A 12,982-nucleotide genomic window follows, 5' to 3' on the forward strand; every position below is an offset into this window, starting at 1 on the left:
AACAAAAAAATCAAATATACACATATTTGGTATCGCTGGGTTCAGAATCACCCAATCTATTAAAAAAAAAATTAACCTGATCGCTAAAAGGCGTAGAGAAAAAAAAAAAATGAAACGTGAGAATTACGATTTTTTGGTCACCGCGACATTGCATTAAAATACAATAACGGCAATAAAAAGAACGTATGTGCACCAAAATGGTATCATTAAAAACGTCAGCTCAGCACACAAAAATTAAGCCATTACCCAACCCTAGATCATGAAAAATGGAGATGCTACAGGTATCGGATAAGTGCGCAATTTTTTTTTTAGCAAAGTTTGGAATTCTTTTTACCACTTAGATAAAAAATAACCTAGACATGTTTGGTGTCTATGAACTCATAATGACCTTGAAAATCATAATGTCGGGTCAGTTTTAGCATTTAGTGAACCTAGCAAAAAAGCCAAACAAAAAAACTAGGGTGGGATTGCACTTTTTTGCAATTTCACCGCACTTGGAATTTTTTTCCCGTTTTCTGGTACACGACATGCTACAACCAATAATGTCGTTCAAAAGTGCAACTCGTCCCGCAAAAAATAAGCCCTCACATGGCTCTGGGAAGGAGGACAGCAAAAAACGAAAATGCAAAACCAAAAAAGCTGGGGTCATGAAGGGGTTAAAATGACTCCATTTTGTAAATTATAACCCTCAATAAATTATAGAAATAGTGACTATTTAGACTCCACTTGCAGTTTACAGATATTACCCAACACATAGTGCCCAGATTGTGCTCCAGGAGATACACATGCCATAAGATAAGTAGTTTCTTCTCACTATAGTAATGTCGAAAGCATGGATGCTTAATGTGGTTTGAGCAAAGTCTAGTAAACTGTAAACTGTCATTGTCTTGGTGAATAATTCAATAATTTTGCATAACTTGCCATTTTTACAGACCGTTTAAGTAGAAATGTTCAAAAATATAGAATTCAAGGATATTTTATTCTAAAATAATAATTGGTTTTATTCTTGGCAGATGACCGTACCAAGAGATCAGCAGGACAGCTGACATCTTCAATGTTTAAATCAGATAACCTTGAGATCCCACAGGATACAATTGAAGTGAATGCCATTACTCCAAATATACCATCATCCCTTCACAGCAAAGATCTGTTATCTGACCCTGTGGAACAGATCCTGTCTTCTGATTCATTAAAATCATTAAAATGTTTTATTCAGAAAGCGCAGCTTGTTACCCACCAAAGAACTCACACAGGAGAGAAGCCATTTTCTTGTTCAGAATGTGGGAAATGTTTTACAGATAAAAATGTTCTTATCACACATCATAGATCTCACACAGGGGAGAAGCCTTTTTCCTGTTCAGAATGTGGGAAATGTTTTAACCAAAAAGCGAATCTTTTTAGCCACCAGAAAACCCACACAGGGGAGAAGCCTTTTTCATGTTCAGAATGTGGGAAATGTTTTTACCAAAAAGTGAATCTTGTTACCCACCAGATAACCCACACAGGGGAGAAGCCTTTTTCCTGCTCAGAATGTGGGAAATGTTTTAATAAGAAATCGAATCTTGTTAGCCACCAGAAAACCCACACAGGGGAGAAGCCTTTTTCATGTTCAGAATGTGGGAAATGTTTTAACAACAAAGCAAATCTTGCTATCCACCAGAAAACCCACACAGGGGAGAGGCCTTTTTCCTGCTCAGAATGTGGGAAATGTTTTAAACACAAATCGAATCTTGTTAGCCACCAGAAAACCCACACAGGGGAGAAGCCTTTTTCATGTTCAGAATGTGGGAAATGTTTTAACAGGAAAACGAATCTTAATAGCCACCAGAAAACCCACACAGGGGAGAAGCCTTTTTCCTGTTCAGAATGTGGGAAATGTTTTAACAGGAAGACGATTCTTGATAGCCACCAGAAAACCCACACAGGGGAGAAGCCTTTTTCCTGTTCAGAATGTGGGAAATGTTTTAACCAGAAAACGCATCTTATTACCTGTTCTGTCCTTTCTACGAAGGACAGGTGTTCTTTTCATGCATTAAAGGTTCACTACTATTAGTGTTTTGGTTTTTGCTGTCTTATAGCACCACCCAGTGGTGGTTAAATTTATTAGCTGTGTTTTTTAGTAATAATCAGAGTGTTGCATTCTGGGATTGCACCAAGGTATCATGGGATAGGGAAATTCCATTTTCTCTCTGTGTACTCCCCGAGACACACGTGTTTATCTGCTGTGCTGGAAATACCTTACTTGCCATCCTGGTTAAGTTTATCCGGTAAGATCATTATCCCTGTTCTTGCAATGTAGTGTTATACAGAGTGTGATTAACTGTATAGCAGCCAGTACACAGGAAATGTGATTATCAGTCACCTGTTGTATGTAGTTATATGTAGAAGTTGCATCATCCTGTATGCTTTCCCTGTTAGTTGCAGTCATGTTATTATTTGCCCAATACTTACCCATATCATTTGTATTCTTATAGTTTTACCGCACTCATGTTACCAATAAACAAGTTAGACTACAGAGAACAGTCTGCTTATTTGGGAGACAGAAGTGATTTATGCCGTATATCGGATCACACACCGTATCAACGTGTATGAAGACAGAACATTACCCACCAAAGAACACACACAGGGGAGAAGCCTTTTTCCTGTTCAGAATGTGGGAAATGTTTTAACCAGAAAACGCATCTTATTACCTGTTCTGTCCTTTCTACGAAGGACAGGTGTTCGTTTCATGCATTAAAGGTTCACTACTATTAGTGTTTTGGTTTTTGCTGTGTTATAGCACCACCCAGTGGTGGTTAAATTTATTAGCTGTGTTTTTTAGTAATAATCAGAGTGTTGCATTCTGGGATTGCACCAAGGTATCATGGGATAGGGAAATTCCATTTTCTCTCTGTGTACTCCCCGAGACACACGTGTTTATCTGCTGTGCTGGAAATACCTTACTTGCCATCCTGGTTAAGTTTATCCGGTAAGATCATTATCCCTGTTCTTGCAATGTAGTTTTATACAGAGTGTGATTAACTGTATAGCAGCCAGTACACAGGAAATGTGATTATCAGTCACCTGTTGTATGTAGTTACATGTAGAAGTTGCATCATCCTCTATGCTTTCCCTGTTAGTTGCGGTCATGTTATTATTTGCCCAATACTTACCCATATCATTTGTATTCTTATAGTTTTACCGCGCTCATGTTACCAATAAACAAGTTAGACTACAGAGAACAGTCTACTTATTTGGGAGACAGAAGTGGTTTATGCCATATGTCGATCACACACCGTATCAACGTGTATGAAGACAGAACAGTAAAACGGAAGCTAGACGCCGGCGATGACAGTACAAGGAGGCTAGACGCCAGCGATAGCAAATACCACTTACGCAGCCACCTGTACCACACCGCACTGCCTGCGGATACCGCAGCGGCCGCCATACAGCCCACCAAGCACGACACGTCTCAGTCCACGCTGAAGTCATTCCTACCCGCTGAGACGTCCTACAGCCTGCAAACGGACACGAAATGTCTGCAAGTCGAGCATCTTCACTCAGGACGAGGTCCCAAACAAGCCACTCTAGCAAGTCTTCCTCGAAAAGGTCTGTCACCCTCGCCCGTGCAGAAGCTGAGGCGGCGAAAGTAAGATCCTCCTTCGCTGCACAAGAGATGCAGTTAAAGTTAAGACAAGCAGAGCAAGAAGCAGAAAGAGCTCGCCTGCAAGCAGAAAGAGCCCGCCTGCAAGCAGAGCAAGAAGCAGAAAGAGCCTGCCAAGAAGCAGAAAGAGCCCGCCAAGAAGCAGAAAGAGCCCGCCAAGAAGCAGAAAGAGCCCGCCAAGAAGCAGAAAGAGCCCGCCAAAAAGCAGAAAGAGCCCGCCTGCAAGCAGAGCAAGATGCAGAAAGAGCCCGCCTGCAAGCGACCTTAGAAAGGCTTTCCGCTGAAAAAGAAGCAGCAGCCGCAATAGCCAAAGCTGAGTTCTCAGAAGCCGTGGAGTTTCCTGAATCTGAGCGTGACAGCGACGTACGTGGACCAGACCTTGATCGTCAGGACCCTGCTCAACGCATCTCAGAATATGTCCACCAACATCCCAGAATAGAAGACAACTCTGATCCGTTACACCAACCAGCCTACACAGATTACCAGAGATCCTGCCTCCAAACACCGTACTGGAAGCAGGAAGGTATACTGCAAAATGACGTCGACTACCACTACCGTCTTACAGAACAGAAGGTACGGTCTCCTCCCAGACTGACAGGGACACCCTTCGCTTCAGAACGGTTTTCCTAAACCAGAAGCTCCTACCAGGTATGAGGACGCACCACACACACCGCATGACAACAGCACACCAGCTCATGTTGGCACTGACCCAGCCACTATGAACTTTGCAAGGTTCTTTACCCGCCGGGAGCTGGTGACCAAGGGACTTGTAAAGTTCACTGATAGAGCTGAAAGCTACAGAGCATGGCGAGTCTCCTTCCAGAACGCCATCAGAGACTTGGATCTTTCTAGTAGTGAAGAGTTAGATCTACTGGTAAAGTGGCTTGGGATCGAGTCAGCTGAACACGCCAAAAGAATCAGGAACAGTAACATAAAGTACCCACACACAGGACTTCGTATGGTGTGGGAGAGACTCGAAGAATGTTATGGGTCAATAGAAGCTATAGAAAATGCTTTGTATAAAAGAATTGATGATTTCCCCAAGATAGCAAATAAGGGTTATCAAAAGCTCAGGGAACTGAGCGACTTGTTAATGGAGGTACATGCTGCTCAGGCAGAAGTTGACCTACCAGGGTTGGCATTCCTGGACACTGCCAGAGGTGTCAACCCAATTGTCCAAAAGCTCCCTTACAACTTACAAGAAAAGTGGGTCAGTCATGGGTCCCATTACAAACAGGCTCATAAGGTACCATTTCCTCCTTTAAGGGTGTTTGTAGACTTTGTTGCTCAGCAAGCTAAAGTTAGAAATAACCCCAGTTTCGATTTCACTATGTCATGTACCACTGCCTCTGGTGTAAAACCCAGTAAAACACCAGTGGCAGTCCACAAAACTAATGTTACCTCCACAGGTTTTCCTTACAGGGCAAGTAAGTCCTCTCCGGAAGAGGACAAACCGCAGGATCTCAGCAAACACTGCCCCTACACAAGAAACCTCATTCTTTACTAAAATGTAGAGCCTTCAGGGAGAAGTCTCTAGAAGACCGTAAGAGTTTCCTAAAGGAAAACAAGATATGCTTCAGATGCTGCGCGACGACCTCACACTTCGCCAAAAACTGTGAAACCAGCGTGAAATGCGCAGAATGTAGTAGTGTGGAGCACAACACGGCTTTACACCCTGGACCACCCTCGGGGGTATCGTTGCGAGTAGAAGAGTCTGCCAAAAAACAGATGGACACTGACATAGACACCCCAGTGGTCACTTCTCAGTGTACAGAGATCTGCAAGGAACTCGTAGCAGGAAGATCCTGCTCGAAGATTTGTCTTGTCAGAGTATTCCCAGCGAGCCAATGGGATAAGGCAATCAAGGTATATGCAATCTTGGACGATCAGAGCAACAGGTCTCTAGCTAAGTCCTTTTTCTTCGACACCTTCAACATTGCTGGTCCCGGCTCTCCGTACTCCTTGAAGACATGTGCAGGTACTGTCGAGACGGCGGGGAGAAAAGCGACCGGATTCAAAGTAGAGTCTATAGACGGTCAAACCTGCTTATCCTTGCCATCAATACTGGAGTGCAACCAGATTCCCGACAACAGGTCTGTGATACCTACACCAGAGGTAGCAGCTCATCACACCCACTTGAGATGTATAGCTCACCTGATACCGGAGCTTGACCAAGGAGCTCTTATCGTCTTACTCCTCGGAAGAGACATACTACGGGTCCACAAGGCTAGAGGACAGATTAACCGCCCAAAAAACGCCCCATATGCCCAGGGGCTTGACCTAGGATGGGTCATTGTGGGAGATGTCTGTTTGGGTGGAGCACACAGGCCGACATCAGTCAACAGCATGCTCACCAGTACCCTCGAGAATGGACGTCCATCTCTCTTCCAGCCATGCAAGAGCAGTTTCCTGATTAAAGAATTGCCACACCACACCCCTCCACCTTGTCCGTTAGCTTATCCTTCCTGTGAAGACCATGCATGCGACGGTGAGCAAGATCATATAGGGTGCACAGTTTTCCACAGGACAAGAGAAGACAACCAGGTAGCAACGTCCATAGAGGACAGACTGTTCTTGGACATCATGGAGCGAGAGATAGAGATGAATCAAAGAGTTGGGTAGCACCTTTACCATTCAAACCACAGAGGCAACGCTTACCCAACAGCAGAGAACTTGTCTACAGTCGATTTGTTTCCCTTACACGCAAACTTCAGAGGGCACCAGAAACAAGAGAACACTTCTTTACCTTCATGGAGAGAATATTCCAGAGTGGCCACGCGGAAATTGCACCTGTACTTCAAGATTCTGAGGAATGTTGATACTTGCCTATTTTCAGCGTGTATCATCCGAAGAAACCAGGTCAGATAAGAGTGGTATTTGACTCAAGTGCCAGATACGAAGGTGTTTCTCTAAACGACGTCTTTCTGTCTTGTCCAGACCTCAACAACAGACTTCTGGGAGTACTTCTTCATTTCCGCAAAGATGCAGTAGCATTTATGGCCGATATACAACAGATGTTTCACTGCTTCCTTGTTAAAGAAGAACACAGAAACTACTTGAGGTTTTTCTGGTGCCGCGATAATGACCCCTACAAAGACATCGTGGAATATCGTATGAAGGTACACATCTTCGGGAACAGCCCCTCCCCTGCTGTCGCTATCTATAGCCTCAGACATTCAGCCAGAGAGGGTGAAGTAAAGTATGGATCGGATGTAAGATTGTTTGTAGAAAAGGATTTCTACGTAGATGATTGCCTGAAATCCACACCCACAGATGAGTCGGGAGTCAGTCTCCTAAAAAGGGCACAAGAAATGCTCGCTTCGTCCAATTTGAGGTTGCACAAAATTGCCTCCAACAGCCAAAAACTAATGGCAGCCTTTCCCTCTCAAGATTACTCAACCGATTTAAAAGACTTGGATTTAAGCACAGACTCCCTTCCTATGCAGCGGAGCCTGGGTTTACTCTGGGATTTGAAAAAGGATGCATTCACCTTCCAGATCAGAAGAGAAACCCTTCACGCGTAGAGGCGTCCTGTCCTTTGTGAACAGCTTGTACGATCCTCTGGGATTTGTAACCCCTGTAACTATCCAAGGTAAAATGATGTTGAGAGACTTCACCCAAGAGACGTCCGATTGGGATGATCCGCTTCCCAGCGAGAAAAGAGACTTGTGGGTAAGATGGAAGAACTCTTTAGAAGTCCTGTCAAGTCTCTACGTGGCACGACCATATGCTTCTGTGCCATCAACAGAAATCAAGATGCAAAGGCTTTGTATCTTCTGCGATGCCTCAACCAAAGCAATTGTAGCAGTGGCATATCTGAAAACTACTGACATCAACGCACAGTGCCATGTAAGGTTTGTTATGAGCCGGACAAAACTGGCCCCACTCTGTGAACACACAGTACCCAGACTGGAACTCTTTGCAGCTGTGCCAGCAGTAGAGTTAGCTGAGCTTATCTCAACAGAAATGGACCAGGAAATCAAAAAAGTCGAGTTCTACACTGACAGCAAGGTAGTGCTGGGGTACATTTGCAATGAAACTCGTCGTTTCTATGTCTATGTCAGCAATCGGGTGCTAAGGATCAGGTGATCCACCGAACCTAAACAGTGGCACTATGTCCACAAACCACAATCCTGCGGACCACGCAACCAGATCCGTTGAAGCAAGACACCTTAAGGACACTACCTGGTTTACTGGCCCTACATTCTTATACCGTTTGACGCCATACATGGACGAGTCAAACACCTTTGAACTGGTAGATCCAGAGGCATATGAGGAAATCCGCCCTCAGGTATCTGTTCTACGTAGGGTGACTAAAGACAATCACCTCAAATCCCACCGTTTCAACAGGTTCTCAACTTGGAATTTGCTTGATCGTGCCCTCGTTCGTTTAATTCCTCAGACCAGTTGCGGAACTTGTCTTACTGTTTTCGCCAAAAGAGCTGTGTGTGGCATCGGTTGATTCCAAGCGGGGAGTGTTCTGTCCTTTCTAAGAAGGACAGGTGTTCGTTTCATGCATTAAAGGTTCACTACTATTAGTGTTTTGGTTTTTGCTGTGTTATAGCACCACCCAGTGGTGGTTAAATTTATTTCCTGTGTTTTTTTTAGTAATAATCAGAGTGTTGCATTCTGGGATTGCACCAAGGTATCATGGGATAGGGAAATTCTATTTTCTCTCTGTGTACTCCCCGAGACACACGTGTTTATCTGCTGTGCTGGAAATACCTTTCTTGCCATCCTGGTTAAGTTTATCCGGTAAGATCATTATCCCTGTTCTTGCAATGTAGTGTTGTACAGAGCGTGATTAACTGTATAGCAGCCAGTACACAGGAAATGTGATTATCAGTCACCTGTTGTATGTAGTTATATGTAGAAGTTGCATCATCCTGTATGCTTTCCCTGTTAGTTGCAGTCATGTTATTATTTGCCCAATACTTACCCATATCATTTGTATTCTTATAGTTTTACCGCTCTCATGTTACCAATAAACAAGTTAGACTACAGAGAACAGTCTGCTTATTTGGGAGACAGAAGTGATTTATGCCGTATATCGGATCACACACCGTATCAACGTGTATGAAGACAGAACATTACCCACCAAAGAACACACACAGGGGAGAAGCCATTTTCATGTTCATAATGTGGAAAATGTTTTGTGAAGAAACCATTTCTTTCTAGCCACCAAAGAATTCACACAGGGGAGAAGCTTTTTTTATGTTCTCAATTGTGTTTACATAGTAACATACAAGTGCTTTTCACTAAACTAGAATATTATCAAAAAGTTAATTTATTTCAGTTTTTAAATACAAATAGTGTAACTAATATTATATAGAGTCATTACAGAGTGATATATCTCGTGTTTATTTCTGTTGATGACTATATCCTACAGCCAATGAAAACCCAAAAGTCATTATGTCAGTAAATTAGAATAAAAACACCTGGAATGGCTTTCTCAACGTTTTAAAAAGGTCCCTTGGTGTCATGATTCCCAATGGCAGGGACACGGGCAAAAACGGACTAGCTCTAGGAAGATGGTATCTCAGGTAACCGCGATGCTGAACCTAACACGCAAATAAAAGTAGCCAGGGGGTGTGCCTACGTTTTATCCCTAGACACCTCGCGCCAGCCGGAGATCTAGCTACCCCTAGAAGAGGAATACACAGACCTGGCTTGCCTCCAGGGAAACCCCAAAAGTTATAGTAGCCCCCCACATATAATAACGGTTAGGTAAGAGGAAAACACAAACGCAGTATGAATATAGATTCAGCAAAGAGAGGCCCTCTAACTAGATACAGGAAAATACAAAAGACTTCGCGGTTACCTCAAAACCCTAAACAGCCATCCAGAAATTACCTTAACTCCGTTATCAACTCATGACACCGGAGTGGTAATTTCAGATCACTAGAGCTTCCAGCAGCACGAGAAATATAAATGCATGCTGGACAAAACAAACACAAAAAGCCAAAGATTCAACTTAGCTGAATTGCAGACTTGGAGCAGGTAGCAAGCAACAAAGGTGCTCTGGTAACATTGATTGCCGGCACTAGAATAACTGAGAAGCCAGACTAAATAGGAAACTCCCAATTTCCTGATGAAAACAGGTGCACTGGAAACACAAGACAAAAGTCAGCCAGTACCACCAGTAGCCACCAGAGGGAGCCCACAAACAGAATTCACAACAGTACCCCCCCTTAAGGAGGGGGCACCGAACCCTCATGAGAACCACCAGGGCGATCTGGATGCGCCCTATGAAAGGCGCGAACCAAATCAGAGGCATGAACATCAGAGGCAGTCACCCAAGAATTATCCTCCTGACCGTATCCCTTCCATTTAACCAGATATTGAAGTCTCCGTCTGGAAATGCGAGAGTCCAAAATCTTGTCCACAACATACTCCAATTCACCCTCCACCAGCACAGGAGCAGGAGGCTCAACAGAAGGAACAACCGGTACCTCGTACCTCCGCAACAACGACCGATGGAAAACATTATGAATGGTGAAAGATGCTGGAAGGTCCAAACGAAAGGATACAGGATTAAGAATCTCCAAAATCTTATAAGGACCTATGAACCGAGGTTTGAACTTAGGAGAAGAGACCTTCATAGGGACAAAACGAGAAGATAACCACACCAAGTCTCCAACACGGAGATGATGACCCACACGACGATGACGATTAGCAAACTGCTGAGTCTTCTCCTGAGACAACTTCAAATTGTCCACCACATGACTCCAAATCCGGTGCAGTCTATCCACCACAGTATCCACTCCAGGACAATCCGAAGATTCCACCTGGCCAGATGAAAAACGAGGGTGAAACCCTGAATTGCAAAAGAAAGGAGAAACCAGAGTAGCAGAACTGGCCCGATTATTGAGGGCAAACTCTGCCAACGGCAAAAAGGCGACCCAATCATCCTGATCAGCAGACACAAAACACCTCAAATAAGTTTCCAAGGTCTGATTAGTTCGCTCCGTCTGGCCATTAGTCTGAGGATGGAACGCAGATGAAAAAGACAAATCAATGCCCATCCTGGCACAGAACGCTCGCCAGAACCTAGACACAAATTGAGATCCTCTGTCAGAAACGATGTTTTCCGGGATACCATGTAAGCGAACCACATTCTGAAAAAATAAAGGAACCAACTCCGATGAAGAAGGCAATTTGGGCAAGGGTACCAAATGAACCATCTTAGAAAAACGGTCACACACCACCCAAATGACGGACATTTTCTGAGAAACCGGGAAATCCGAGATAAAGTCCATAGAGATGTGCGTCCACGGCCTCTTCGGAATAGGCAAGGACAACAACAATCCACTAGCCCGAGAACAGCAAGGCTTGGCCCGAGCACAAACATCACAAGACTGCACAAAGGTACGCACATCCCGAGACAGGGAAGGCCACCAGAAGGACCTGGCCACCAAATCTCTGGTACCAAAAATTCCAGGGTGGCCCGCCAACACAGAAGAATGAACCTCTGAGATGACTCTACTGGTCCACTCATCTGGAACAAACAATCTCCCAGGCGGACAACGATCAGGCCTATCAGTCTGAAACTCCTGCAAGGCACGTCGCAAGTCTGGAGAGACAGCAGACAAAATCACTCCATCCTTAAGGATACCCGTAGGCTCAGAATCACCAGAGGAGTCAGGCTCAAAACTCCTAGAAAGAGCATCTGCCTTCACATTTTTCGAGCCCGGCAAGTATGAAACCACAAAATTAAACCGGGAGAAAAACAACGACCAGCGCGCCTGTCTAGGATTCAGACGCCTGGCAGACTCAAGGTAAATCAGATTCTTGTGATCAGTCAAGACCACCACCTGATGTCTAGCACCCTCAAGCCAATGACGCCACTCCTCAAATGCCCACTTCATAGCCAAGAGCTCCCGATTACCGACATCATAATTTCGCTCGGCGGGCGAAAACTTTCGAGAGAAGAATGCACATGGTCTCATCACTGAGCAATCGGGACTTCTCTGCGACAAAACCGCCCCCGCTCCAATCTCGGAAGCATCAACCTCAACCTGAAAAGGGAGCGAAACATCAGGCTGGCGAAACACAGGGGCAGAAGAAAAGCGGCGCTTAAGCTCCCGAAAGGCCTCCACAGCCGCAGAGGACCAATTGGCAACTTTAGCACCCTTCTTAGTCAAATCAGTCAGAGGTCCGGCAATACTGTCATGATTCCCAATGGCAGGGACACGGGCAAAAACGGACTAGCTCTAGGAAGATGGTATCTCAGGTAACCGCGATGCTGAACCTAACACGCAAATAAAAGTAGCCAGGGGGTGTGCCTACGTTTTATCCCTAGACACCTCGCGCCAGCCGGAGATCTAGCTACCCCTAGAAGAGGAATACACAGACCTGGCTTGCCTCCAGGGAAACCCCAAAAGTTATAGTAGCCCCCCACATATAATAACGGTTAGGTAAGAGGAAAACACAAACGCAGTATGAATATAGATTCAGCAAAGAGAGGCCCTCTAACTAGATAGAGGAAAATACAAAAGAGGACTTCGCGGTTACCTCAAAACCCTAAACAGCCATCCAGAAATTACCTTAACTCCGTTATCAACTCATGACACCGGAGTGGTAATTTCAGATCACTAGAGCTTCCAGCAGCACGAGAAATATAAATGCATGCTGGACAAAACAAACACAAAAAGCCAAAGATTCAACTTAGCTGAATTGCAGACTTGGAGCAGGTAGCAAGCAACAAAGGTGCTCTGGTAACATTGATTGCCGGCACTAGAATAACTGAGAAGCCAGACTAAATAGGAAACTCCCAATTTCCTGATGAAAACAGGTGCACTGGAAACACAAGACAAAAGTCAGCCAGTACCACCAGTAGCCACCAGAGGGAGCCCAAAAACAGAATTCACAACACTTGGTCTGTTTCAGTAGGCTTCACAATTATGAGGAAGACTGCTGACTGGACAGATGTCTAGAAGGCAGTCATTGACACACTCCAGAAGGAGGGTAAGCCACTGTAAAATATTAGTATTTCAAGAATAGTAAAAATATACAGATTAGTTAACATATGCAGGTTCTAACTATCAAATAGATACTCTGGATAGTGAGGGACTGAGTTATTCTGAGGATTGTGGCCGATACATCTGTTCTCTGTTTGTCAGAACTGTGGCTATTTGGATATAATAAATGCTTCTTAAAGGTCACAGGTTATATGCTTAACCCCTTAACGACCGCCGATACGCCTTTTTAACGGCGGCAATTAAGGATACTTAGACCTGAGGAAAAACTGTATAGCGCCCCCCAGATTCGGATGTTCTCTGGGGTCTTGGTTGCTGGGGGTAGCCGAAACCCCAGAGGACATGATTCGGGGGGGTTTTA

At 44.5% G+C, this 12,982-nt stretch overlaps 1 protein-coding gene and 1 long non-coding RNA gene across 4 annotated transcripts in view; one reads left to right on the forward strand and one right to left on the reverse strand.

Moving 5' to 3' along the window:
* The window catches only part of LOC143766637 (uncharacterized), a 46,639-nt gene extending 37,994 nt beyond the window's left edge, over positions 1-8,645 (forward strand). For 2 of the 3 annotated variants that reach the window (XM_077254449.1, XM_077254448.1), the window contains exons 7-8: positions 1,014-2,016; positions 8,146-8,645. In XM_077254449.1, coding sequence (XP_077110564.1) covers positions 1,014-2,016; positions 8,146-8,182 — 1,040 coding nt within the window. In that variant the 3' untranslated portion in view covers positions 8,183-8,645. Of the gene's footprint in view, positions 1-1,013; positions 2,515-8,145 lie in introns of those variants that run through there. The other variant, XM_077254447.1, reaches the window with a different exon arrangement.
* On the reverse strand, positions 1,853-8,842 carry LOC143766639 (uncharacterized). Its single transcript, XR_013213607.1, has 3 exons — positions 8,738-8,842; positions 2,607-2,690; positions 1,853-1,989 (listed from the first exon to the last, which is right to left on the reverse strand). It is a non-coding gene; the product is annotated as an uncharacterized LOC143766639 (long non-coding RNA).
* Between the last annotated feature and the right edge of the window lie 4,140 nt (positions 8,843-12,982).

The sequence above is a fragment of the Ranitomeya variabilis genome, chromosome 4, assembly GCF_051348905.1.
Source record: "Ranitomeya variabilis isolate aRanVar5 chromosome 4, aRanVar5.hap1, whole genome shotgun sequence".
NCBI lineage: Eukaryota > Metazoa > Chordata > Amphibia > Anura > Dendrobatidae > Ranitomeya > Ranitomeya variabilis.